The sequence below is a fragment of the Protopterus annectens genome, chromosome 12.part0 (genome assembly GCF_019279795.1).
Source record: "Protopterus annectens isolate FY-2018-M chromosome 12.part0, PAN1.0, whole genome shotgun sequence".
NCBI lineage: Eukaryota > Metazoa > Chordata > Ceratodontiformes > Protopteridae > Protopterus > Protopterus annectens.
The window spans coordinates 403,153,784-403,181,179 of NC_056746.1; the positions used below are offsets into that span (position 1 = coordinate 403,153,784).

The 27,396-nt window shown below is 36.5% G+C and overlaps 1 protein-coding gene across 1 annotated transcript in view; it reads right to left on the reverse strand.

The window, feature by feature from the left end:
• Window positions 1–27,396, reverse strand: part of DNAH3 (dynein axonemal heavy chain 3) — a 2,217,123-nt gene that overhangs the window by 1,271,600 nt on the left and 918,127 nt on the right. The window contains exon 16 of the mRNA XM_044089509.1: window positions 3,374–3,527. Within this exon, the coding sequence (XP_043945444.1) occupies window positions 3,374–3,527 (154 nt within the window). The remainder of the gene's footprint in view (window positions 1–3,373; window positions 3,528–27,396) is intronic.

The following is a 27,396-nucleotide window of genomic DNA, read 5'->3' on the forward strand; positions in this document are numbered from 1 at the left end:
AATAAAATGTATGAGAAAAAAAGAAACAAAAGTGACAGGGTCACTACCCATGCCAGGAGAAGACAGGAAAACAACAGCTACTGTACTATGTTCATTATTAGATCACATTTGAAATAGATTAGTGCTTGTGTTAGGTACAGACAGATTTGACAAACTACTGATTTTTCTTATGTGAGCTACTGATTTTTCTTTTTTTTTTTCAAAAACATTTTTATTTTGTTTTCATTATAAACATACGCAAAGGTACATATAACAAATACAATAAAACAATACTACTGATTTTTCTGATGTGAACTTTGGCTAAAGGAATCATGAGGATGGCTGAAGCCATGTAAATAAGAATTTTGAGGAATTTCTTAGGTGTGGAAATGCTATGGCAAGCAAGATTTAGGAACTGCTGCTGCTAGAAGGAAGCCTTCTCTGGGGGAAGGTAGACTACAAGGTGTCTAGAAGGCATCTAGTGAGATGAACCTGTGAGAAAGAAAGACAGGGGACTTTTCATACTTGTCATAAAAGATGAATTAGCTCTCAAATAACCGTGTCCGTATGGAAAATGGGATAGTGTTGACTCACCATAAGAGCTTACAACTCACACACCCTTCTTGTAGATATCAGAGCAATCAGTAAAACTGTTTTTCATTGTAAGAACCTCAAGTCAGCCAGATTTTGAGCTTCCATAACTTCTCTTCCTTCCCACATGAAGACTTTTTTCATCTTGGAGATTGTGTCAGAGAAAGAAATGTCTTCGTTTAGAGAATCTGAGGACAATGTGTCCTCAGTCAGACTCACTGGGGATAGGAGAAGAGCTCAACAAGTCATAGTATCTCAAGCATAGTTAAGGTCTTCATCTTCAGAAGTAGACACTTGTGGTGGAAGAGTTTGCTTGCTCTTGAGATCCTTACAGCTATCTTGTCTGGAGCTTTAAGCTCTTGGTAGGGTCACAAACAACAAATTGTTTTGAGAAGACCGGCCAGACAAACAGGGACAGGTGCAGCGGTAATACTATGCAGGTACTGTAACAGATTGTAGTGAGGAAGCAAGAGCTACATCAAAGGGTGAAGCTATTAATTCTAAGTCCCATCCTCAACTGTCCATGAACTTTGGGTAGTGACTAAAAGAACTGGATCACAGATACGGATAGCAGAAAATAGGTTCACCTCACAAGGTAGCTTGTCTCACTTTCCCAGATAGAGTAAGGAGCTAGGCAAGATGGCAGGACCTCACAGTGCAGTCTAAGCTCATCCCTGTTGACAGGAGTCACTTAAATTGGTTGGTATCTTTCAAGGATGCATTCTCTGTGCCTCCACTGGGAGGTGTATCAGGCAGAGACCACTAGAAGGAGATCACATGGCAAAAACACACAACACATTGAGGAGACATATCTCTCAACTTCCTTAGGAACATACAGAATCTCAAAAGATGAGCTAGAAACTGTTTCAAGGAGAGGGAGGTCTGATTTATATTGCTCATCTCCCCATCACCATGATTCTTACCAGAAAAATAAGAACAAGTTTGAAAAGGATTATGGTGCTGGTGGTGATGACGATGCTGAAAAGCAGAAATAAAACAGGTTCATAGTCTAGACTGTGAGAGGAGACTACCTGTCAATGTTACATGGAGTTTTATTCTATGTATAATTAAAAACAAAAGGATCTTTATATAGGAGTTACAAAAATACTACGGGTCATGACAACCAAAATTCTTGGTGACTAAATTGTGGTAAACAACCTATGACCATATCAGTCTCTGAAGTCAAAGTTGCACACAAACAATGCTGGAATGCACTAGGCCAATAGTTTTCTGAGTTGATTACATACTAAGATGGTTATTAAAAAGGAGGATGAGACTGTTAAGTCTTCCTCATGTTAGTCTGAAGTTTATGAGGAAGAACTCCAAGAAGCATAAGAGTAAAGTTCAGTACAGAAAGCAATATGATTAAAATTAGGGCACTTATGAAAATGTAATCTTGGGAATCAGAAATTATTTTTTTTTGTTTGTTTTGTTGACAAGATGAAATTCACTGATTGCTTAATGTGATGGGCTTTATAAGGTGACCATTTAAAATGTCCATTTAATTATGAAGTCTGCTAGGCAAACAGACAATGAGTGACCAGTATATACCATGTATATAATGTTGATCTTAATAAAACTCTAGCAGCATTGTGACAGCTCATTGTTTTGCAACTGGGTAAATAACACAACACTCTGCAAGAATGTAGGAATATAATGTTTAAGGAAATTATATTTGTCTTTTGCCCAGAAACACAATCTGTAGATTTTGCCATGTGTCAACAGCAAACAATATAAGAGCTGTCCATACAAGAAAGTAAAAGCAAAGAATAAGGGTCACTAATGATGCTGTCACTGAAAAAGGACCATAAGAAATACATGGAAACTGTGATTAGGCCTTTCAACATCCATTGAAGGAGGGAACAGTCAGTGCTTGACCATGTGTGCCTTTTCCGAAAGACAGTGGCTATGTTTTAAAATGAAGCACTTCACTAGCAGACAGACAAAGCTTTAGCTGTTCTCTGTTACAGCTAGAAAAGCTCAGAAACTGTTTGACCTAGAACAGACACTGATAGATGTGGAGCCTTGTTGCTATTTGTTACATGGAAATACAGAATGGTGCTTGCAGTGTACTTAGCAGATAAAAAAGCATGTGTTCTGTGAAAAGACTAAATTACTTTGCAAGCTAAATTGAAAAGAAAGAAGACAAAATGGAGCAGGTAGTTCAGTCATTCTTGAAAATTGATACGCTGACTGATTCAGAAAAAAATATGGCTTCCAGATGTATCACCTGCCAAAAGGCATAAGAACCCAACCACTGCTGAATGTGAATCCCATATACTAGTACTTTTTTCCTGATTATGGTACTTCTGTTGCTTGTAAACTTCTGTCCTGACTGCTAAAATGAAAGCAATAGAGTCTTGCTCAGTGATCACATTTTTGCATAGCATTTCTAGGAAATAATGCACAGATACAGAAACTGGCCCAGAACAGAAATCAGTCAAGTAATACTTTAGAAAGTCCACCAGTGTGAAAGATGGGTGATGAAGTATGATGTCTTATTGCAATAGCTGACTTACAGTATAATTCAAACATAATAACTGTGTGATACATTGCAAATAATTTGTTTGCTCTGAATAAGATTGTTTAAAAGTTAAGAATTTGGCTAAATTAACAAAATCAGCATTTATAAAAATTACCATTTCTGCATTAGAATTTTAACTGCAATAGTACCACCACCAACTAAAGGGGTCAACAATATATGCCATGTAATAAACAAACAAGCTTGCTAGAATATTTTAAAGGGTATTTTAAAAAAAATCCTATCTGTGTTGAGTTCTTTTAAGAAAGACTGTATACTAACCCCAAGCTCCTGAAATGCCGCATCAATACTTTTAGACAGCTCATTTAGTTTGTCAACATTATTCTTCATTTCATCCAGACTCATTACTTCCCGTTTTTTAAAGGTCTCCACTTCTTTGTTGTAACCCTGTATTTTTTTCTCAAATTCCGAAATCCTGCAGTTGTAGAGAAATGACATATCAAGATGAGAAGATGAGTACCATACTTGTGGCTGAAGACATGGCCTGTCCCAGGGATGAAATCATATTTTATTTCAGCTATTGGTTATGGAGTGACATTTTGTAAGAAACTTAGCTCATAATAAATCAATGTAACTAACAAAAATAAATATACTCATACAACACGGTGCAAATGAAAAAAAGTATCAAAAGTATTTAATTATCACGGAGCATGTAACTGTAAACTGTATAACTTTGCAAAATGTTGATTCTTAAGCTTAGAGAACATCTAATATAAGTAGACAATCCCAGGGATTTTATGACCTGACTTGCTACTACCATGTAGGAAAGCATATGAGAAATGCAAATATATAACATTAATAAACAGTTTTCCATTCATTTAATTAGATTTCTTTTGTGCAATGATTTTGATGATATGACTGCCACTAGCTCCATGGAAAGCATCTGAATGATGTAAGTTTCAAACAGTAGTAGAAGCAAGTCTTTTCTTTCTTCCATTTTCTTTTTCTTTTTCTTTTTTTTTTTTATAATGTTTTGTTTTTTGATCTCTGAATACTAGTGAAGTGTAATGGTTTTCTGACATGCATGTAGCACTGTAAAACAGTCTATATGTGTTGCAAGATTCAAACATTAGTAGACAGAATCTTCGGATTCTTTCATTTTCTAGCCTAACATGCGCATTTCTGAATACTAGTCAAGTGCCCTGATTTAATGACTTGGCTACTTCTAGCTGTGTGCACGAGTGATGCAAAGTTCAAACCGAGCTCTCAACTGCACTGATTTTCTCAAAATGTCCCGATTTTCGCTTCAACTGCTCCTCATAAAATTTGTGGTTTTCTGGCAAATCACTGAGGACTGAAGTCACTAAATAATGGCATACATTTGAGTTTCAGACTTTATATCCTTCAGAAAATGCATACTAACACATTGTGTCATTCTAGCAACTTTCTAAGTTTATAAGAACTTCTTCTTCTTTCGGCTTTTCCCGGTTAGGCATTGCCACAGTGGATCACCTGTCCGCTCATGACTGGCAGTAAAGTTTTTACGGTGTGGAGTTGCCAGCCCAGCGCCCAACCTTCCATGGAAGGCACACACACGCACAGGGCCAATTTCGAGTATCCAATATACCTATAGCATGTCTTTGGAATGTGGGAGGAAACCGGAGCACCCAGAGGAAACCCATGTGTCCACGGGTAGGCCATGCAGACTCCACACAGAAAGAACCCCAGCCGAGGATCGAACCAGAGAACCTCTTGCTGTGAGGCGACAATGCTAACTGCTGTACCACAGTGGCCACAATAAGTTTATAAGAACAATATTTAAAATGTATCCCTATTTTTAGGTCTTTGTCCCCGCATTAGTTTAGGATTTGTCCAGATTTTTGTGCTAAGAGGTTGAGAGGTATGAGGTACATTCATCTATCTATTTCTTTAATTTCAGTTTGAATTTGCAGACCAAAACAGACCTAAAGATAGTAAGAAGGACTTTATGTTTTATTATCAAAATAAAAGCTGATTTTTGGAAAATTTGATTTGTTTATGCGGTTTTATATAATATTTAGATATTTCAAATACAAAATAATGGTATGTATCTGCTGAAGGAACGTAGGAAACATTTTTGTCCTAAAAATCTCTGGACTTTTGCCATTTTTTATGTTTTTTCACAGGACACAACAACCCAGCTAGGAAATGTCCCGCATAAAGTGGAACTTGTGATAAACATATGCTACTGCCATTAGTAAGGATACACTGTACGCATTGGAAACCTGCACTATAAAATAATGCATTGCCACCACTCCTTAATGCTCTGTCATTATATCCAGATCAAAATTCTCTTTTCAGTGCAGTACTTGTTATGAGACCATATGTTACATCCTCACCTTGATATAGGGAGAATGTTAATTCCGTCTGTGTTTTGGCTATATTCCTGAGATTATTTAATGTCATATTCCTTCAATAACTATTTAAGACAGTGTAGCTATGCTCTAATATGCATGCTGTTTCTGATTGTGTTATGTTGTACTTTTCTTCCTTTTAATTGTTACTTTCTTTTACAAAAGTATTGTTGTGATTTATCAGCCAGTATGGCACCTTATGTCTGGCAATGATTTTTTAAAGGATATAACCAATACCTAACTAGATCAATATATAGCCATTTATAAACCACTTTATTTTATTGATTGATTGATTGATTGATTGAGCCATTTATAAGCCATTTGTCCTAGTTTTGGCATGAAGGCAAGGATTCTCCACACTGTCAAATGCCAATCAACAGTCTCTAGCTTAACCTTTGAAGCCCCTTCTGCATTTCTAGGATGTCTGCCACATGGACACCTTTAAGTGATCTGTGACTGTTAACTCCAGTAAAGTGATTTACATATCAGGGTGGCATCCTGACAATCTGCTCGAACCAACTTATTTTTTTACATTTCAAAGTGAAAGAGCAGTTAACTATATTTTGAGATCTCCTACATCACAAAAGTCTGTACTGTCTACTGTTGTGAGTGCCTGGATATGCTACATGAAGTAATGTCATGTCAGCTACTTGTATCCATGACTCCATCCATGGATACTTACTTCTCCGCTTGGGAAAAATCCTATACTTTGCAGACATCAGTTAAAGGAACCATCACTTTTACTTTAAAGCCTCACTGTATGTTCTCCAAGCACAGCCACCATGTAAAGGTTGTGGGTTCCACACCCAAGGTACTGGGATTAATTTCCTATTACTGACACTGCAGTACAGCACAACAGGGTTATTCACTCCTGAGTGTGCCACCCTTCAGATGAGATGTTAAACTGAGGTCCCATCTGCCAAAGTTGGTGTTAACTCATGTGGATGTCAAGGTTCACACAGCACTTGTCGAAATCAGTAGTAACATTTCACTGCTCAGCTACAGTAACTACATTGGTTTGACCGTATATAGTCTGATATGTAATACAGACAGAGCCCCTCTCCATTGCTGCAACTCTTGAATAAAACCTTATTTTTAAATAATAAGACAAAAGTGCTGAAACCAATGGGGGGGGGGGGTAAAACACTGGCTAATATACGATATCACCACCAATGTAAGTAGGCACACTTTGAGAAACACAGCGTAACTATTACACAGGTTCACAAAATGATTGCTTAGATAAAAAAGACAAGTAAGGACTTTCAGCTGTACTTTAAAAAGTGCAGTTAAAGAGTTTTACCAGAAGTTACAATCCAGATATCTTTAACTGAAAATTCAACCCTATACAGGAAGTGACTGCATAAAACACTGCTATAAGAATGATCTGATCACTGGTTTCACATTTCAACTGCGATTACTGCACTGTTGTTACAATCTACAGTCCATCCAATGTCCCTGTAAAATTTGAAAATGCAACAATACTTTCTACAAAACAAGAATTCAGTGAATTATTACACAGCTGTTTGGTGACAGATACCAGATAGAATGAACCCAGTGGTATAAATTATCTGGTACCCTAAAAGTGAGTGATGGTTGCCCTAAAACAGCAAAGAAAATAAGTGGGATAATGAGATATACAGGCAGAAGATTTGGCTGGAGAAAATGTGAAATGTTTAATTCCTATATATTAACAGTTGGCAAGCACCACCTTCAAAATGTGTGCACTTCTGCAGACATCAGCTTAAAATCATAAACAGGTAGTTCTGAAAGCAAAATTAAGGTAGACTAAAAAGTAATTAATATGTATAGTGTTATGGAAAGAAGTTGAAGTGTGTAGGACATATTTTGAATACCTCAAGAAAATCTAAATAATGCAGATAGAAATACAGAAAATGACTTATGCAAACGATAGACAGTCAGAAGATACAAGGCATGCATCTTGTGACGTGGGGTTATCTAAATAATGGAAAAAAGCAACATGTAAAAACAATATATGCAAACAACAGGACAGTCATCATGCATTTTGTGATGTGAGGTTACAAGGAAGCCCTAATTCATTGAAAGAGTGGCTAATCTATGATTCATGGATCTTGGACTACTCACAAATTTCATTATATGTCTGAAAAGAAACTAGAGACAAAACAGTGACAGAATTTAATAACATATCAGACCTGAATAAAGATCTTTATAATTGTAACCCTCAATATTCTAAAGGATGGATAGACTTCTGTGTTTTTATAACCCAACAGGTTACGTCTTTCAGTGAACCATTTAACTGAATAGATTATCATCGACAATTTGTAACATGACATAGGACCGTGCAACCTTGCAATTAATCATACTGGTCCAGGTTTGCTGGGTGCAAAGTCCATTAGATTAAGTGTGTGGGGGGATTGTTTCCTCATTCAGCCTTTATTTGTTGATTGTTTTATCTCACAGAAGGATCACATCAGATGCATAGGAACAAACCCCACCACTGCGCTGCCCGTATCATGCATACCTTACAAGACTGACAGTCCAGCACCTCTTCGACTGCCAGCAATATCAACAAAACAGTTCAGCATTAATAAATGAAACACTAACATGTTAAAACACAGACCTTTACTGTGAACTAAAAGGAGGGGGAGTTAAGGGGGTGGTACACCCCCTTACAGGCACTTGAATGCACACATACATAAGGAGTCCTCTGACACAATCCAATCTTCAGTGATAAACCACAAATTGAAGAGTGTATGCCTTTTCAAAGCAGAAAAGAAAATGAGTTGTGAAATCCACCATATTTTTGAGATGGAGTTAGTGCATGTGCATGCATGTGTGTGTATTAATTATCATAGATTTTTTTTTTATTCATTTGAATAATAGATGACATGACCTCCATCAAACAGAACACAGATTTGGATGGCACATAAGAAGGGTGCAGAACATTTGGCCTGAGACTCACACTGCTATTTGTTAAACTGTAGATCATTCTTAACCAGCTGTAGACACCTTGTTCCCCAATATCTTAGTTCTGTTTGAATTCTCAAATTCCACTACTGTTTATACCCTATTACTTCTTTATGAATGTTTTTCCAGTCCTCCACCATTCATTTTCTAAAATAATAATTACTTGTATCTCTACTTTGATACCTACCTTGTCTTTTCAGTCTATGCTGTCCATGTAAATGTCTTTTTTCCCCTGAAAAGTGGTACTATTTGTACTCTAAGCATTTCTGAGGCAATGTGTCTATCATCACATACTGCATCTTGATTCTTCAAGACACTTATTTTGTCCATTTTACCATTAACATTCATTCATTCATCCCTCGTTAAAACAGGAAAGGTACCCAGAATTAATAAAAATTATATTCAGTGCCAAAGTTATTTAAACTAAGACTCATTAGTTGAACGATATGATGATCATTAATATTCTTTTATCACTTACAGCAGCTAAAATTTAATTTGTTTTTAAGACATTTAACTTCTTTATCTTTCCAGGTTTTGTTATTTGCATACTTTCAGTAGCTTTTAATATTATAGTCATTTTTATTATTTTATTTAAAGGGAATTAACTGGATCATAATTTCTTTTTAATGATTATTGTTTTTAAAAGCAATGTGTGCGATTGGACAAAATCAGATATGTGAGTGAAGACATGTTTTATTAATAGGTATTAGTATTAAAACTATTTGTTCTGATGAAGTTTGTACTGTCAAAGGAAAACACTTAACCTTTTAATAAAATTGCCCTGTCATGTTTTGACATGCTGACTGATGTTTTATGTTTTCTTAAATATCTATAGTGGTAACTTGATAGCCTTGATAGACCAGTAATTTTTAGAGAACAGTCCTGACAGTCCATATCTCCTTGCAAAAGCTAATAGAGCTACAGCACCATACCTGGTCACTCTAGTTCATGTTTGACAAGTGAGTATTGTTTCCGGTGAGAGATACTCAGACTGTGATCTTCATATGTCAAATATACAGTGGATATAAAACGTTTATGCACCCCTGTTAAAATGCCAGGTTTTTGTGATATAAAAATATGAGACCACAATAAATTATTCCAAAACTTTTCCCACCTTTAATGTGACCTATAACCTGTACAATTCAACTGAAAAACAAACAAGTCGCTAGGAAAAAAAATATAAAAAATAAAAACTTACAATAAGCTGGTTGCATAAGTGTGCACACCCTTAAACTAAAACTTTGTTGAAGTACTTTTTGATTTAATTACAGTTTTCTTGCGTACACACCTCCCGTCAATTAAAGAGACTCTGATTAACCCCAAATAAAGTTCAGCTGTCCTAGTAGGATTTTGCTGACATTTACTCAGTTGCCTGCTACAGCAAAAGCCATGGTTCGCAGACAGCTTACAAAGCATCAAAGAGATCTCATTGTTGAAAGGTATCAGTCAGAAGAAGGGTACAAAAAAAAAATTCCACAGCACTGGATATACCATGGAACACAGTGAAGACAGTCATCAAAAAGTGGAGAAAATATGGGACAACGGTGACATTGAAAAGAACTGGACGTCCCTCCAAAATTGATGAAAACACAAGATGAAAACTGGTCATGGAGGCTGCCAACAGACCTACAGCAACACTGAAGGAGCTGCAGGAATTTCTGGTAAGTACTGGTTGTGTACTACATGTGACAACAATCTCCCGCATTCTCCATATGTCTGGACTATGGGGTAGGGTTGCAAGACGGAAGCCTTTTCTTACACAGAAAAAACATCCAGGCCCAGGTAAAATTTGCAAAACAATACATCAGTCTCCCAAAAGCATGTGGGAGAATGTGTCATGGTCTGATGAGAAGGAGGTTGAACGTTTTGGCCACAATTCCAAAAGGTACATTAGGCACAAAAACAACACTTTGCTTCACCAAAAGAACACCATCTCCACAGTGAACCATGGTGATGGCAGTATCATGCTTTGGGGTTGCTTTTCCTCTGTTGGAACTGGGGCTTTAGTCAAGGAGGAGGGAATTATGAACAGTTCCAAATACCAGCCACTTTTGGTCCAAAGTCTTCAGGCGTCTGCTAGAAAGCTGACGAGGAAGAGGAATTTCACCTTTCAACATGACAATGACCCCAAGTATACATCCAAATCAACAAAAGAATGGTATCACCAGAAGAAAATTAAAGTTTTGGAATGGCCCAGCCAAAGCCCAGACCTAATTCCAATAGAAAATATGTGGGGTGACCTGAAGAGGGCTGTGCACAAGAGATGCCCTCACAATCTGACAGATTTGGATCACTTTTACAAGGAAGAGTGGACAAATATTGCCAAGTCAAGATGTGCCATGCTGACAGAATCCTACCCAAGAAGACTGAATGCTGTAATTAAATCAAAAGATGCTTCAACAAAGTATTAGTTTAAGTCTGTGCACACTTATGCAACCAGCTTATTGCATGTTTTTTATTTTTTATATTTTTTCCCCTAACAGATTTGTTTTTCAAATAAATTGAACAGGTTATAGGTCACATTAAAGGTAGGAAAAGTTTTGAAATTATTTATTGTGGTCTCATTTGTTTATATCACAAAAACCTGGTATTTTAACATGGGTGTGTACACTTTTTATATCCACTGTACATGGGTGATGTTTGGAACACACAATGGAGGAAGTCATGTCTGTTCAATGACAAAATGACAAGCTTAATTTAAATGACTGTTGTGATATACTATTCAGAAATCTGATATAAGTACAGTCCAGTATGATTTCAGCTGTATCTAATCATAAAGCTATGCTTTTCTGGAGAGGTGACATGCTGTATAGTCTAGCCACTCTTGATGCCGCAAAAGGTGAGGAGGCAGTACACGTTTTTGCAGATACTTTTTTTCCAAGATCAGGCATTTTCTCCCCAAATGTGACTATTGAGCAGGTAATTTTAGTGAATTCAAACTGGCCAAACTTTAGCTAAGCTAAGTTATCATATGCTGACTATTAACTACGATGCTATGGATGTGTTTCAACTTTATGTCTGCCTTACCTCAGAATGGACCCTGGGGCTTACTAGGCTACTTACATTTTGCTCAGAATTATTGAGTTCAGTTATTTTCCAGTTCACATAATTATTTCTGAGGAACAGAATATTTCCACCCTTTCAAAAAGAGGTTTAATAATTCCCACCCTTAATAAACAATCTTTTGGTGCATTCAGTCTGGACTTTATTAATATGGCTACATAGAAAGTATCACCATGCACATCTTATATCTCATGACCTCTTGAATCTAGTTCTGTCTGGTTTTACAGCTAGACACAGCAATGAGGAAAGAGGATGTTCTATTAAGAGTTGTAAATTACTTCTTAATCATATGGTATTAAAGGTACACACCAGTTTTGGTCCTCCTTGATCTGTCTGTAGTTTCTGATAAAAATGATTGTGGAATCCTGGATGAATGCTTATTCTGCCACTATGACGTTTCTTTCTTTCATGAATAGTCTGACAATTACCTCTCAGGGTCTTCTTAGTAGGTTATTTCTTATGTTAATTAATCCAGCGACTACCTGTTGACATGAAGGTCCCTGAAGACTCAGTCATAGCTACATTTTATCTGTGGTGTGCATCTGACTATTAAAGGAGGTCACACAAGGTTTAGGAGTTCATTATCACGGATGTGCTGATGATATTCAACTTTATCTCTCCTTTACTCCAGGAGGGAATATTGCAATGTATCAAACTTGAAGAGTGCTTGGATTCTTTCCTTTATGGGGTGAATAACATTGGACTTATATGTATGTATGTGTGTGTGTGTGTGTGTGTGTGTGTGTGTGTGTGTGTGTGTGTGTATTATTTCAGCAAACATTCAAAATAGCGAACACTGTTTAATCGACCCAATAAAGCTGAAATTCCAAAATCTCTAACACACAAAAGCTGATCCGTTAAAAAAAAAATACAAATACAAAATAAACTGGGGGGCTTCACCCCCACACCACCCAATGTTGGGGGACTGCACCCTCCACAATCCCTCCTACTTAAATATACCAACTCTGGGATCACACTACAGTTGAGGAAATGGCAAAGTCCCGAACACGGCCCAGTGACTTTTTTCCCCTGGGAAAAATCTCTGTTCCATGTGTTCAGGATTTAGGGATTTGGGTCGATTAAACAGTGTTCGCTATTTTAAGGGCTTGCTGAAATAATATAGACCCAATATATATATATCTATATATATACTGCTCAATTACATGTAGTGTTTGCTGTCTGAGACAGGATCACTACTTTTCTTTATTAAGATAATGAAGGCAAAAAAGCTTACTAGGTTTTATGAAGTTATTAATACAGAAACATTTTTACATTTGTTTTGAGTGTTGGCAATATTCTTTTTAGTTTACCACTCTTTTCAGAGGAAAGCAAAATAATGCTAGAAATTTAAGTTCTTGAAAAAATTTACTTACCTTACACACTGACTTACACATACAGTGAAAAATGCCTATTTGTCTCACTTATGTAATTTAGAATACATTTTGTTTATGAGAACATTTTTCTGTTCTAAGCACTAAAATTTGAGTGCAAATATTGTCTGTCTTAATATTTTTTAGCTTTTCAGTTGGAATGCTGGAGGTTAAATTCTAGCAAAGACACAAATTTTCCTTGATAAGATGCTAATATACATTCACTGTATTATGTAGACAGACTCCATATATAATGTATGCATGCATATTTTTGCATATTTTAGAAGCATATACATATATACATATGTGTATATTAATATATATATATATATATATATATATATATATATATATATATATATGGGTTCCCTTTAGAATTTCGAAAAACTGAAATACCGAATTTCAGTTTTTCGAAATTCTAAGCCCGAAAGCTTGAAATAGCGAAACACCAGAAGCGCAACATTTTAAATCCCGAAGTTTGGAGATTCTGTTGTTGCGGTGTATGAATGGATGTAAGTGCAGGTAAGTCTTTATGAGTGTGTAGGTTATGGGCTGTAGTGTATGTTAGTGTGTGTTTTGGTTGTGATGTGTGTGTGCAAGGGGCTGTGAAATGTGTGAGTGTGAGTTACTTTTGTGTGTGTGACTGTGCGGTCTTGGAGTTAGAATATATAAATAAGGGGGGTACAGCCCCCGGTGCAGGGGAGCTTGCCCCACTGCTTATTTGTACTTTAGGATTGTATGTTTGATTGTGAGGGGAAAGTGTGTGTATGTGTGTGTTGTGTTTGTAGTGTATGTTTGGGATTTTAAGTTTCGTGCTTGTGGTGTTTCGGCCTTGTAAGGTTTTGGAATATGAATTTTGGAAAAGTGAAATTCGGTATTTCAGTTTTTCGAGATTCTCAAGTGAATCCATATATATATATATATATATATATATATATATATATATATATATATATATATTAGGATGTCCTAAGACAGGCCAGGGCAAATCTAAATAGAGGTATAAAAGAAGCAAAGAGGACCTACGGACATAAAATTCAGGGACACTTCTCTGACCAAAGGGATTCCAGCCACCTCTGGCAAGGCATATAAGCAATAACCAACTACAGGCCTGCATCATCCCCATATGATGACAGCACAGAATGTCTGAATAAACTAAACACCTACTTCAGCAGATTTGACATAGATAACAACACTGTGGTAAGTAAGCTCCCTGTCGAACAGGGTGAAGAGGTGCTATGTCTCAGCACATCTGATGCTCTGAAGACCCTGAGGAGAGTAAACCCAAGAAAAGCAGCTAGTCCTGATAATATTATGGGAAAGAGAATGGGCTACTGAACTGCCCACTGTACTAACTGATATTTTCAGTATATCCCTGTGTCTAGCCATTGTGCCTAAATCCTTCAAAAATACGACAATCATCCTCTTACCCAAGAAATCTCAACCAACAAGTTTAAATGATTATCAACCTGTTGCTCTTACATGTACGGTAATGAAGTGTTTTGAGCAGTTAATCAAGAATCATATCACTTTAAATCTACCTGCAAGACTGGACACATTACAGTTTGCTTATAGATCTAACCATTGCACTGCTGATGCTATAGCTATGTTTTTATGAATCCCTGGCCCATCTAGAGCACAAGAATTGCTATGTCAGATTGCTGTTCATCAAATTTTGTTCCATCTTCAACACTGTCATCCCCAGAATCTGATAGTGAAGCTGATCCAGCTGGGAATCAACACCCCCCCCCCCATGTAACCGGTCACTGAACTTTCTCATAAACTGACCCCAAAAGGTATGTGTGGAATATAACAGCTCAAACAGTATTACAGTGAGCATGGGTGCCCCACAAGGCTGCATCCTGAGTCATCTATTATTCACCTTGCCGATGCATGACTGCAAGGCCAAGCATGAATCCAAAAAAATCATCAAGTTTGCAGATGATACCACTGTTGTAGGTCTTGTCAAGAACAGAGGGGAAACAGCCAAAAGGGAAGAAGTGGAGCATATTATACACTGGTGCAACAGCAAAAATCTGGCCTTAAATGCAAGCAAGACCAAAGAATTAATAGTGGACTTCAGGATGACACAGGAGGTACTTCAACCTTTGGAGATTAAGGGTGTCGCAGTGGAAAGAGTCAAAAGTATCAAGTTCCGGGAGGTGCATATCTCTGATGATTTATGCTGGAAGACTCACATTAACTACACAGTGAAGAAGGCACTTTCTATGGAAACTGAAGGCAAACCTGACACATACTATCCTCAAAGCCTTCTATATTGGGATCATCAAGACTATCCTCACTAATAATATGATTGTATGGTATGGAACTTGCAAAGCATCTGACCACAAGGCTCTCCAGAGGGTAGTGAAGGCAGAGGAAAAAAATCATTGGTTCCTCGGTCCCATTCATGGATGAGTTGCAACAGACTAGGTGTGTGGGAAGAGCTAGGAAGATGATAGATGACCCCCACCCATCTTGCACATGGCATGTTCTTCTGCCTCTCCTCTGGTAGATGATATTGCAGCTTACACTGCAAAACATCTAAATTGAACAGGAGTTTCTTCTCTCTATCCATAAGGCTGCTGAACTCAAATGTCAAGCATGACAGTAGATAATAGGTTCAATATGCCACAAGCTGTGGTATACTGTATATAATAACTATTTGGCAATTAATTAATAATTGGAACAGTTAGCTAATCTCTTCTATTACTATCAGTGCAATAGCCACAGGGAGTCATCACTGCATATATGTGCAATATGAACAGAGTTTATCACACTACTAATGTGGATGTCCAATATTCTAAGCAAATCACAATGGGAATTCATAGTCTGTGCAATACCTACTAATATAATATTGTCAAATGTTTTATTGTCCAATATGTGGTAAATTTATGTGTTGTCAAGTATCCTAATTATTACTTATGTGAATCTCTCTTACTGTCCCTCTGTATGTTATGTTATGTCTTGCACTGGGACCAAGCAACGACATTTCATTCAATTGGCAATGATAGGTATTTTACTTATTTTATTTATTTTACATTTGTTGACCGGGCTAGTCTAACTGGATACATGTCCATTTTCAGTAGAGGCCCGGGGAGAAAAGCTCCAAGCATAAGAATAACAATATAACAAAAGCAAATAAGTAAAATAGAGTAATAAAGCAACAGTACCATAGTAACATAGGTAAAATGAGAAAAGCAAATGGGACTAACAAACAGTGACTAGAAAACATTTAGGCAAATCTAGACCAGACATAAACAAACAAATGCACTAGACAGCACCAGGGCAATTGCAGAAAGAACAAAGTTCCCAAATCCTATCAAATTACTAAGAATAAAACAAGAGGAGAGAAATAAGTTTTGGAGGCAAGAGGGAGGGGTAGGGTTGAAATAGGAGTGAAATACAGGTTTCAGTCTGGGTTAGCACAAGGACAGAGCCACTTAGTTTTTAGATGTTCTTTTATTTGTTTTTTGAATTGAGAAGCAGATGCTAGGGTAGATAGTTCAGGAGGGAGCTGATTCCATTTTTTTCCTATAGTGTTTGAGAAAAGAGAGTCACCAGCTTTGTTGTTTGATTTAGTTAAGGAGACAAGTAGTTTATTTGCAGAACGTAGTGTAGCCAGGTTTTTATATGGAGAGATCAGATTAGAGAGGATGGGGGTATTGTTTGGGTGGTATAAGATCTTTTGTGTCATAAGTAACTGTTGACAGAGTATATGGTTCTGTAATTCTAACCATCGTAGTTGTTTAAGGTTAAGGCAGTGGTGTGTTTTAAAGGGAGAGCATGTGATGAATCTAGCAATACTATTATAGCAGGTAGATAGTTTGGAGATGTTGTTTTTTGAAAGGTTGGTATATATAGCAGAGGCATAGAAAAGGGTAGAAATGAGGTGAGTTTGTGTGATAGTTTGCCTGGCTGAGGGTGTAAGGAAGGGTTTGATTCTGTAGAGGGTACCAAGTTTTTTGTTAACAGTCTTTATAGTGGAGTTAATATGGTCATCAAAGTTAAGATGATTGTCGATTGTGACACCTAGTAAGCGGGTGATAGTATCTGGTGCTATATTAGTAGCATTATTGGAGGTTATAGAGAAGAATGGAGTGGGTGACTTATGAGTTGGTGTAAAAAGTAGTAGTTTTGTTTTCTTTGGATTCAGGAGAAGACAATGTTGCATGAACCAGTTTTCTACTTCTTGGAATACAGTTTGGGTTAGGGATTGGAGTGAGGGTATATTATTGGTAGTACAGATTAAGGTAGAGTCATCTGCATATTGGATGCAAGTGGCGTGGGGTATGTTCAAGTGGAGATCGTTAATAAATATGGAAAAAGAAGTGGACCTAAGATCGAGCCTTGAGGGACTCCAATATTAACAGGAAGTAAGGAAGACAAATTGTTATCCCAGAGTACAGCTTGCTGTCTATTTTGAAGATAACATCTGAACCATTGTAATGCTTGTAGGTCGAGAGAAAGGTGCTTTAGTTTTTCAAGAAGTAGGGTATGATTAACCATATCAAAGGCTTTTGACAGGTCTAAGAATAGTGCAGAGGAAAAGGAGTTATTATTGCTTTTTGTTTATAGTGTCAGTGAAGGAGAGAAGAGCAGTAGTAGTACTATGAAATGGTCTAAAGCCATGTTGGCAGTTGGCTAGTAGGTTGTTTTGTAGAAGGTGGTTAAGAATTTGTTTGTGAATACATTTTTCCATTATTTTGGCTAATGGGGAGAGTAAGGCAATAGGTCGGTAGTTAGAGAGGTCAATTGAAGTTCCACCTTTGTGTAGAGGGATAATATGTGATATTTTCCATAAGGTAGGGATTTTGCCTTCAGTGATGGTTCTGTTAATCAGGATAGATATGGGATAGTCAATGGCTTGTGCAGCAATTTGTAGGTATTCAGATGGGAGATGGTCAGCGGATGGGGTACAAGGTTTTAGTTTGGTAAGAAGTTTGTAAATAAGAGATGTTGGAACAGGGTGTAAATGAAAGGTTGGGGAAGAAGTATTAGAGGTATTCAATTGTGAAGCAGGTAAAGGTGGTAGAGAGTTTGCTAGAGATTGAATGGCTTCTGTAAAGTATTTATTAAAGGCATCAGGGATTAGGTTGGAATTATTTTGGTTGAAACCTACAGGGGTGGGAGTAGTAGTGTTTCCTGGCTGAAGAAGTTTATTAATTCCTGACCAAAATTTTTTTGGTGTATGTTGTGAAGTCTGTTGGAGGTTTAGGTAGAAGTCTTTTTTATCCCTAAGGGTATCTCTCTTGGTAGCATTTCTTAATTGTTTGAAGAGAAGGTAATCAGATGGGCATTTGGTAGTTCTCCATTTAGCCCAAATTTTGTTTCTAAGTAGCATTTTCTGCCTAGTTTGTTTAGTTAGCCAAGGGACAGATTTGGTTCTTATTCTAATGGAGCGGTATGGAGAATGGTGATTTAGTATTTGAATAAAGTTAGTATTAAAGTAGGTTACAGCCTCATTAAGTTCCAGATATGTTAGTGGTGACCAATTACATGCTTTTAGTTCGTTTATAAAACTGTCAGGATTAAAGTGATTTTTGAGCGTGAGGTTATAAGATTAGAGTATTTGGAATGTGAACCTTTTGTCTGATAATGTAAGTAAGCATATGGTCACTGATATTATCAGGAAGGGTTCCTGGAGTATAGTTGTTAGGATGGCTATTGATAAGGATCCAATCAAGGGTAGATTCTTTACTGTTAGGTTTGTGAATTCTAGTAGGAGTAGTTATTAATTGAGAGAAGCCAAAAAGATTTAAGTGGTTAGTTGGGGTCAGAGAATTACAGGTGAGCCAGTCAATGTTAAAATCTCCTAGTACAATGGTCTCTTGGGGAAGTTGAGTAGATAGGTAACTAAGTAGGTGTTCAAGAGTACTAGTGTTGTTTCCAGGGGGAAGATATATACAAAATAAGTAGATAGGTACTTGTGATTGACATTAAAGTTTACTTTGACTTTGATTATAGATCATACAGGTCTGCTTATGCTTACCTGCAATGTACTTGTTCATGTTTTTCAGACAAAGCTAAGGTACTGCATAGGAATCTAGCCAAATGTTATGATTTAATATTACAGTGACTGTCGTCTATAGTAAGGTTATTTGCAAGTGCACCTCTCATAATAGTAAATCTTCAAGAAGAAGTCACTGCAACAGTAACCACTTTTACCAACCCCATTTTCTTACAAAGGGGAATATTTCTAGTTTCCTATATACATATGTACTTCAAGAATCAAGAATGATGTGTAGTTTATTTTTTATCTATCTATTTATCTATCTATCCTTTCTTGACCAGGTTAGCCCCACCAGGCTATTAGCCTCTCTTCACAGGGGAGATCCAAGGTGGTATTTATACTGCCAGGGGAAATTTGGCCAGGGCATCAGGGAACTTATATAGGTGCCATTGGATCTTTTACATCCACTTAAGCTACTACCAATTCGACTACCTGGAACCTCAGTTTAATGTCTCATCTAAAGGATGGCACACTCAGGAATGCAGCAACTCTCCTGTGCTGCACTGCAGTGTTAGCAATCACCTTTTTCATTGTATGAGTAGGAACATTTCATTTAAAATACTTGTATTATGGTATTTGCCTTGAATCTCTTATTATTGTGGACAAAGAGTCAGAATGTTAGAAAAATAATTGAATAATGCTGCTATATACCTTTCCAGACTTATTTCCCCATAGTATACACCTTAATGATGCATTACGTCTTTATTACTGCTAATTATGTGTCATTGCTATTAAACAATTAATTTCAACCTGTTTGGGATTACACATTTTATTAATTTATTGTGTGTTTAGTATTTCCTTTTTAATCCAAGGATTAGGGTTAAATGGTTAATATATTCCATACCTTTGAATTCTAATATAAATCAAGTACACGTTGAATTGCTCTCTTGCTGCAATAACATTGTGTTATGTATGTTATAACCTAATCTAAACAAATTTAAAGACATTAGTTGCTATTTTCTAAAGTTTCTCACAACTATATTAAAACTCCTTGCACTTTATCTTTTTTTCACTTATTTCATATTTTCTGGTTTTATATATATGCACTAAAAACAAAAAAAAATGCCCACAGGAAAGAAGAAATTACAATGTAATAGTGTAGAAGTTAAGCACTTTTGTCTTCTTAAATTATTGACTAAGATTTCATCAGAACAACTTCATTACCAAACAAACCTTCTTAAAGAACTTCCCCTAAAATCACGATAGTCACAACATGATGTCACTTTCTATCATAAACACTTCTTTAATGACAAAATAAAAAATATATAAAAATTGTACCAGAAATAAGACTTAACCGGCTTGCTTTTACAAATCTACTACTTAAAAGTCATGCCTTTATTTTTTTACTTATCAATTCTTTGAATTTTCAAAAAACATTTAATTTTAATCATTCAGCCCTGGTGGCTTATCTGAATCTAAAAGCACTTGCCATTTGTCTCCCCCTAATGGCTCTAATAATACATTAGCCAAAACAAAAAATGAAACGTTTTTGTACACTGCAAATATAGTGGTGTGTTTCATTAAAGGGTTTCGAAAGTCTTTGTTTTTAATAGCTTGTAAGTTCTCATAAGTTCTTTTTGACAGTTTACTAATGTTTTTTCCAGTATAAAAACTAGTACATGAATCACATGAAGCTAAACATAATTTATTTATTTATTTATTTATTTATTGCAGTTGGTTTACCAGGATAGTATATTGGGCCTTGAAGAACCCGTTTTCAATGGAGTCCTGGGGAGAAAAGCTCCAAAACAGAAAATAAATGTACATTAACATTTGACAGTAATTTCTAGATACATTGTAGTAGCAAAACATAATGTCCATTAAAATTAGACAGTAAAAGCCTTGGTACATGCAATTGAAGGAACAAAAAGCAAAACATAAATGCAGATTAATGAACAAACATAGTAGGTGTATAAGGTAGGTTATGGTATTTAAGGGCATTTAGTAGAGTTGGTTATGAGGGGTGGGAGCAAGAGCATTCCCATTGAGATGCTAGGTGTAAGAAAAGTGACTTCTTGAAGGCAGAGTGGTTAGAGGTAATGCGGATGTTAGGTGGTAGAGAGTTCCAGAGGCGAGCGAGGCTGAAGGAAAGGAGGTTTTTGCCTGGGGGATGAGTGGGTTTGTGCACTTCTAGTAGATTTTGAGGATGGAGAGGCTCGAGAGACAATCAGTTGAATGTTGTTCGCAGAGGGGTGAGTATGCAGAAGGGTGCGTAGAGGGGACCTGGATACTTGTGAAGAGTTGTTATGAGAGTTTAGGAGCGGGAGTGAGATGGGGGATGGAGAGGCTCAAGAGACAATCAGTTGAATGTTGTTCGCAGAGGGGTGAGTATGCAGAAGGGTGCGTAGAGGGGACCTGGATACTTGTGAAGAGTTGTTATGAGAGTTTAGGAGCGGGAGTGAGAAAAGGAATGATAAGAAGTTTAGAGAGACTCAGAGTATAAGAGAGATAGGGTGGCAAGAAGAACTGTTATAGCTTAGTGAGAATAATTAGGTGAGTAAAATAAAGTCTATTCAGTCAAGAAAGGATGCCACCTAGTAGACAAAAGCAGAATGCACCTTAATCCACTAGGAATTTCCTGGGACAAGTTGGACTGAAGGAAGAAGGAGGTAGAGTGAATGGAAGAACAGAGAAGCTGGGAAACAGGGGGTTAGGCTGCTGGCTATCCTGGCAGGGAGTGCGTTAAAGCAGCTAGCAAGTCTTAAACATTTGTATAATTAAAGGTTTGGCAGCCAATACACATACTTCCTTGTATTCCTCTTGGTTCACTTTCAAAAGGGAGTGAGGCAGGAGAAAGTTACTTTTGCTTCAGTAGATTGGATTAACAGAAGAACTTTAAATATGTCCACCCAGGCGAGTCACAAGGGTAAATCAGGGGTATAATGCTAGAAAACAGAGAAAGTTGAGAAAAGTAGTGGTTTAGTAATGGTAACACACCTTGACTCCTAGTCGTAGTAAAAAGGCAGTAACTAACCATACGTGAGAGTAAAACGACACACAATATATCTAGTAGAGAACAGAAAGGGCAGTCATACCACTAACAGTTAGATACAAAAAACCATATTCAATTAACACATAGTACAAAATTCTATACACATGATATAGGAAGGGGAAGAAAAAGCAGTCATAAAATCAATACACAATAAAATAGTAAAGCAGTCATGAAGCAGACATCAACATAGACAGGTGCAAGTCTTGCTATGCACGCTCTGTAACACTTGTGAAGATGGCGTGTTACATTAACATGCACGTGGACATTAGCGTGTTCAAAATAGTAATACTGTTTTCAGAATAAGTGAACCAATATACTCATAAAACAGCTGCTAATATACTTATCACAGCTAGAAAACAACATACCATGACATTAAGAAGCAGATTATAGTTCAACATCGTTTACGAAGAACAGTTACGCAGTACGCACCAGAATTAACAATGCAGCAACTAATAGGCATTATTAGCGTTAAAAATTCAACATACCAGCATAAAGAAGGCAATTATACAATGTAACAACGTTTGACCAGTACATAAGCAGTGCGCCCCAAACTAGACAATGGTCGTCTTTAATGCGCTACAACAGCTGAGCACACCAATTACGGTGTATAAGGAGATGAAGAAGGGACATGGCCGATAGCGTCCCTATGAGTGGGAGTATGTGCAGGCAAAAATCACTAGCGACTCCTATAACAAACACACAACTGCCATAACAAACATATAAGAACGACAAGACTATCCCTGCGCTTCCAGTATAGGGAGCACTATGTTATTATATAAAAAAGAAACAATACATAGATCAAAGAACAGGATCTACTCACAGTAGAAACAAACGCTCTACCAGGATGCACAGCAGCTAGGATCGGGCTAGTTTAAAAATGGAGCCCACAGGACGAGAGGTGCTATCTCAATACACCTAGCCATGGTGAATATTGGCTTGTAGAACTGAAGATAATGTGTATATAATACTCCTTTTGAATTACAAGTAAATCTATTGCTAACCCAAATTTGTCTATCTAGATGTTTAATAATAATGCTGGAACCCTAATTTTTATATATACAAAGGTTACATTCTTCACATTGAAATGTTCCCTTAGTTTTTGTAAAATCCACTGAATTTCTTTTTTCCATTTCCAACAACTGATTTAATATTCTGTGTACTTTTATAAGTAAACCAAGGTTTGTAAGCAAGGATCTTTGTAAGATCTTTGTTTCCAATCATTATCTTCCAATTACTGAAAATTGTTTTTTTTTTTTTTTTTTATGCCAAATGCATCCATAGAAAGCATCAGTAGAAAGGCTCTACCAAAACGGCCTTGTCTAATTTGGTTTCTATTGGAACTTTGAAATCCCTGAAACAAAATGGGTTCAATCTTAGTAATTCTGTTAGTTCTAACATCAGAAATAGTGTCATTTAATAATTTATCTTGGTATCCTCTTTGATGAAATACATCCCTTAAGTAGGCTGCCGCTAACGCAAATATATCATCTTTACCCTTTAATCTAGTACCTAGTCTAATAAACTGACCTCTGATTACATTCTTTTTCATGTAATAAGGGTACTGGCTGTTAAAAAAAAATAGTTAACAAAAGTACTTTCTGCAAATATTTTGGAGTTGTTTTTATAAATGCACATTTACTTTACATTATACTGAATATGACTACAAGCATCAGAGACAGTAAAACACAGACAGAACAATTTGCTATCTCAATACACCTAGCCATGGTGAATATTGGCTTGTAGAACTGAAGATAATGTGTAACAATGCAGGATATATAAGAGAGCCTGGCACCTTCCTACATTAGTACTTGGGATAAGTCATGACTTTTTCAACTCCTGACTGGGAAAAGACAAATAATGTGGGTAAACCAAAAGGTTAAGTTTTTCTATTACAGTCACCACTCCTTGAATATCCTGCTTTCATGATAAACATTATTACACACAGCCATATATCTACGTCTACCAACTACCACTGATATTTTCTAGCCCCTTTAATTCTTAGGGGCATACATATTCACTCAAGAAAGAACAATGTAGCACTTTATACCTCACTGATACAAAATATTATAGAATACAGTGCTGTGTTTTCTAGTATTTGAACAAACCAGCTGAAACAAATTGTAAAGGCTCAGTGACTCCTTACTGTAAAAAATCATAGGACTGGAAAATTTGAAATATTTAGAAAGTCTTCAGGAATTATTAATATATTCTGTTTCCTCACATGTTACTTATAGGTGACCTATGCATGGTCTATAAGGCAGTGTCTAATCTGGTTCTGTTTAAAAGACTATGCCTCGAATGCACCACTGGAGGAGATAAACACTGTGAAATCTAATCTTAAAATATAGGATTATGGTTGGGTCACCAATTGTAACTTACTTATTATGGGTTTAGGACATGGATGCTAAGAAATTCACTATAAGATCAAAGCTAGAAAGATGAATCTTACCATCTGTGTTGAAAACACATAATATGTAGTTACAACTGGAGATCCGATCATAATTCTTGGTAGTGCATGAAGAATTATCTTCTCCATGTACTAGAAATTAGCCAAAAATAATATGTAAAAAAATGTGATGCATTGTGTTGGCTTTAAAGCTAGTAAATCAGTGAGGAGTGGTTGATGTTCTTGTTTATTCCCTGTGAAAGAGAAGCTGCTTGTTCTCCATACAACATGCAAATGTTAATATATACATTATGCAACACTAACTTTCAAGGAAGAAGGCAACTGTTTACTTCCTTCAAAGGTTAGATAGATAGACAGATAGATAGGTAGATAGATAGACAGATATATAGATAGATAGATAGTTTAGTTGACATTTGTTTGGTTGACATGCTATGGTCAACAGAAACAGATGGTTGACAGCTGTCCAAGACAGACATCCATGAATAAGGGAATATGCCCTTTCTCCTAGGATTGTGCAATCCTGGAGTCAGTATATATAATTAGCAGGGGCTATGGGGTGCAAGGGGCTTGCCCCCTGCAAAAACACTTGCTTTTTATTGTATGCTCCAGAGTTAATCTTTGGGGCATGTGCAGTAGCCTCTCACTGTCCTGTTGTTGACATTTATGTGTTGACAGTATGGATGATGATAGTTTGCCCATATAGTGTAGAATGCAACTACATAATTATTTATTTATTTTTTACACACACACACACACACACACATATATATATATATATATATATATATATATATATATATATATATATATATATATATATATACATACATATGGGGATTATGACAAAATAAGTTCTTAAAGAACAACAGGTCACATGTATCTATGACATTATACATCTGTTTCATATTTCATGAAAGGCATTGTGGCTCACTGATTAAGGTTTCTACCTCACAGTCACAATGTTAAGTTTTCACCTATGCCTGCTGTCTCAGTGCATTTTGCATGTTCTCCCTTCCTCATCATGGGCTTTATCAACATGCCCTGGTTTCCTCTCATGTCCTTAAAATTAATTGGCTACAATAAAGCACTCCTATGAGAGACTGTGGATTTAATATGAATCTTTGATGCTTGCATTGCTCATTTACTTATATTTTGTTTCCAATTCATTGTGTATGATTATTTCAAATTGTTTCAAATTGTGTGTGCATTGATTTGATTATTTATATATTGATCTGTGCTTTACTCATACAAATTACCTTAAACTGGTCCTTGTGATGAATGCATTACTCTAGTTAGCAACTTTAAATAAATAAATTAATTCATTACTTAACTTATTAATTGCTTAACTGATTGATTAATTAATTAATTTCATATGTATTGCGGTACTGATCTTTGCTTTTGTATCATTGGACATGGCTGGAAAGGGTTTGCAAAGCCTGATTAATAAATAAATAAACTGCAATTTTATCACCTGGATAGTTAAAAAATAATTATTTTGGTCTAAACTCTGCCTGGGTCTTACCCACTTGGCTCCGAGTTCACTCTCTCCTACATAAACACCATCCCAGCATAATTTCTTTTACAGCTAAGCTAACCAATTCTGCACCAATTTCAATACCCAGTAAGAACCCCATAGCAAACCTAGTAAACTACCAACAGAAATATTACTACCAACCCAGTCAATGCAAATCATCTTTATTCCTTCCCAGCTGAGAACTGGTTTTACTAATTCAGTCAAAGCAGATTACCCTTACTCCTTCCCTACAAATCACTGCCTTCGCCATTTTGTTCCACCCACGTTCATTAAATGTCTGAGTCTCTTCCCGCAGTTATTCAGTTCTACACCCATTCCCTTTCACTTTATCCTCCCCAGTGAAGACTACCTCTACTCCTCACAATTTTTACCATTTCTCCAATGTCCCTCCCAACAAGCATCCATGTATCAAACCTCTTTATGGACTTAAAAACATTTAATAATTCACAGTTGCTGTATATTGGTACCACTAACCTTAACTACTATAATGTTACACAAATGTATAACCTTGCTACATCAACTATGACAGTTTGTACTTAACATCACACATCATAAACATCATTATTTAGACTTAGTTCAAAATGCTCCTTCAGACATACACTGCCAACTGTTATCAAGAAACATAACTTCCTATTAGGGAGCTGCCTAGCACCAGTCACTATATTCATAACCAACAAAAGGCATCTTATCAAACTCTTTCTTCTCTTAGTAATCTGCTCAGGTGATGTTGAATTGTTGAATCAAATCCAGAGATTGCTGCTTGATCTTGCAAAACCCAAGCATGATGACAATGGCCATGTCTTGTAACATAGCAGAGGCTGAAAAATAATCATACTAATGTCAAATGCCAGTTGGCTGTGCAATAAAATAATACAACTAAGGAGCTTGGTGCCATCATAGCAACAATATATATTTACCATCTCAGAAACATGGTTGAATACACATAACAATTCCACATAGGATACGTGTACCTTCACGCTAAGGATGACAATAATCTAATATGACAGAATAGGCTGGTTCCATTCCTCTCCTTTGCTGAACTCATCCTGTATGTGATTTTAGTAAACCATGGAAGAAACATTCCGATGAATTTACCATTTCTGAAATCTTTGCCATTTGGTTTACTGACTCTAACTAACATCAACCTGCAAAAGTTAGCAGTTTGGGACTTGACTTCATCTTTACCAAATTATAACTCAGTGGTATCCTGCTTATTCACATCACTGACTACCTGGCAACATTCACAGTAAATAACTAGAACTATCAATATTTTATTTGTTTACTTATTTATTTATTTACTTACTTACATATTTATCCACTGTTGGCCAGATTAGCCCCACTAGGCTATTAACCTCTTTTCACATTCCATTCCTGATACTGTGATGGCTGGGATGACAGTCCACTGCATGAAAAGAGAGAGAGGGAAGGAGCAGAGGTGAATGCCAGCTTGCAGGGAGATGTATGTATAGATGTGGAGGTCATTTTTTCAAGAAAATCTGTTTGCTGAATCAGAGGAGACGAAGGAAAAATGTGGTGTTAGAACGCTCCAGTCAGAAGAGTTGTGGGATTATATACTGCAGGAGATGTTAAACGAGAGTGAACCAGAGAATGGAGAAGACATTTCCT